The sequence below is a fragment of the Anneissia japonica genome, unplaced genomic scaffold (assembly GCF_011630105.1).
Source record: "Anneissia japonica isolate Jap-2015-1 unplaced genomic scaffold, ASM1163010v1 scaffold8742_len2036_cov171, whole genome shotgun sequence".
In the NCBI taxonomy this organism is placed as follows: domain Eukaryota; kingdom Metazoa; phylum Echinodermata; class Crinoidea; order Comatulida; family Comatulidae; genus Anneissia; species Anneissia japonica.
The window spans coordinates 1-2036 of record NW_022684505.1 but is presented as its reverse complement, the minus strand read 5'-3'; the positions used below and the strand labels follow the sequence as shown (position 1 = coordinate 2036).

The 2036-nt window shown below is 36.0% G+C and overlaps 1 protein-coding gene across 1 annotated transcript; it reads right to left on the bottom strand.

Moving 5' to 3' along the window:
* Nucleotides 1-71: 71 nt before the first annotated feature.
* On the bottom strand, nucleotides 72-1288 carry LOC117106109 (transmembrane protein 26-like; the record flags this gene model as incomplete). The annotated part of the gene is given in 2 exon segments (XM_033247454.1): nucleotides 72-938; nucleotides 1117-1288. Coding segments are annotated over 2 exon segments (838 nt in total), but the record flags the coding sequence as incomplete, so codon positions are not given.
* Between the last annotated feature and the right edge of the window lie 748 nt (nucleotides 1289-2036).

Genomic DNA, 2036 nt, shown 5'->3' with positions numbered 1-2036 from the left:
AGGTCCTATTCTAAGCTCGATATTTATAAATTCTGAACACTACGACAGTTAACCGATCCATGAATCGGAAGTATGTTTAAAACTATGTTTTTATTAGGTAAATTGAGAAATTTACAATGCCTATCCTAACATAATTTATGCAAAATAATAGTAGACCTATGTACATTATAAATATTAACCTTAATTTCGGTAGTAATTCATTGTAATTAATATACTTTACATTTTCTTTAAAAATCGCTTGAAATTGGTGGTAGTTCTCTTTTCCGTTTTACTTATTTTTCCTTAACATCTAGAGCCAAGGCCACCGTGTCACCACTGTGAGGACCTTTGTCTGGAGCGCTAGTGTCTTCCATCACCTCAACAGCCTCTCCAGACACTTCCGACGGCTCAACAGTGTTCGTATCACTGCAGACAATCAGAATTCTATACGCCTGTAACATTATAACTAGCATATTTTTGCACGTGAAAAATATCATCATCTGGTTGACGACTTGGTGGTGGATGAGGAGGTAGAGTCTCATGGCAAGGAAGGGGCCATCCTGCATTATCAAGCTGATGGATAATGCCCAGATCTCATTCTCGCAGCAGATACACGCGCGGCAATGGTACATCCGTTTCGTTTTCTTGAACATTCGCACCTTAGCTCCACTGACAGACGTTAGGACTAGAGTAAACTGTAGAAGACTCCAAGCCCATAGTCCGAGGATCATGTAAATCAAGATGGCGTTACACTTCACGTTGTCCTCTTTCAGATTTTCAATGGAGAACTCAAGAATATCAGCTGCCATGCCGATGTATACCAAAAGAAGTTGCGACAACTGGTCACGTGTCAGCGCGCCTTTTGGGAGAAGCCATCGCCCCAGTACTAGAAGACACAATAGAACTTGTTCCAGTGCCAGAACCCAGTCACTTTCACTTAGCGTTAATGGAATTGTTACCTGATAAAACAAATATTTAATGGAAATATTAGATATGAATAAATATACTAATATAATATAAAAAATGTAAATAAAATAAAATATAAACAAATAGAAGAACTAATCAGAAGTTATAATATAGTAGATCTAGTGACGCATATTGTGCCTTGCTGCACAAGACAAGAGCTTAAGCACTTACGCCGCTAATTTCCGATAATTGCACGCCACTACTATTGATCATGATGTCACTGGTACATTCCTCCCATCCCTGTTCGTCCCGATACTCGATCCGGTTCTCATAAAGTTGCAACTCAAGTAAATATATTCCCGGAATGACGCTTGCGAGATATAGAAGCACACTCGGACAAAACCTGTTAAAGAACAAGTTGATAATTAGCTTTTTAAGCATTTAAATTGAAATGAACTACATTATCGAAATGAAATACATTATCAAATGAATAGATTTTTGCTTCTAAAAATAGCAACGGGGTCTAAGATTTTCGAGGCTCCAAAATTACCGCTTGCACCTGGTCCTACCACAGCCGTTGGAAAGGGGAACACTTTATTCATAACCCCTATCCACTCAAACAACTATTTAATCCGATACATGTAATGGTTCTTGGCTGATTCTTCACTGCCCCCACCCCCTCCCAGCTATTTCATTATCCTTCGCGCCGTCACTAATTGAACAGTGTATCTACCTGTCTCTGTGATTGTATATACATATTTCTACAGTATATAAATACATATATATATATATATATATATATATATACATATATCGTATATATATACGATATAACATCATGTTCCTATATATTTGCTCAAATACATAAGAACATGGTGTTATACATCGTATTGTTGCTTTTATTTGATCAGCTCTTTTTATTTTATTTATATACTGTTTATTTTTTTTTCTTTTCGTTTTCATTTTTATATTCATATAGGCCTTATATTTGTATATATTGTTTTTTGTTTTTTGTTTTTTTATGCTGTACACCTGATGAATGCCTATGGCCGAAAACGTTTGTGAATTTTCTGTATTAAATTTGGCAAATATATACCTTGTTCCTGAGTTTTATTTGATATATATCTACACTTTGCAAAGCAGCTACTTCT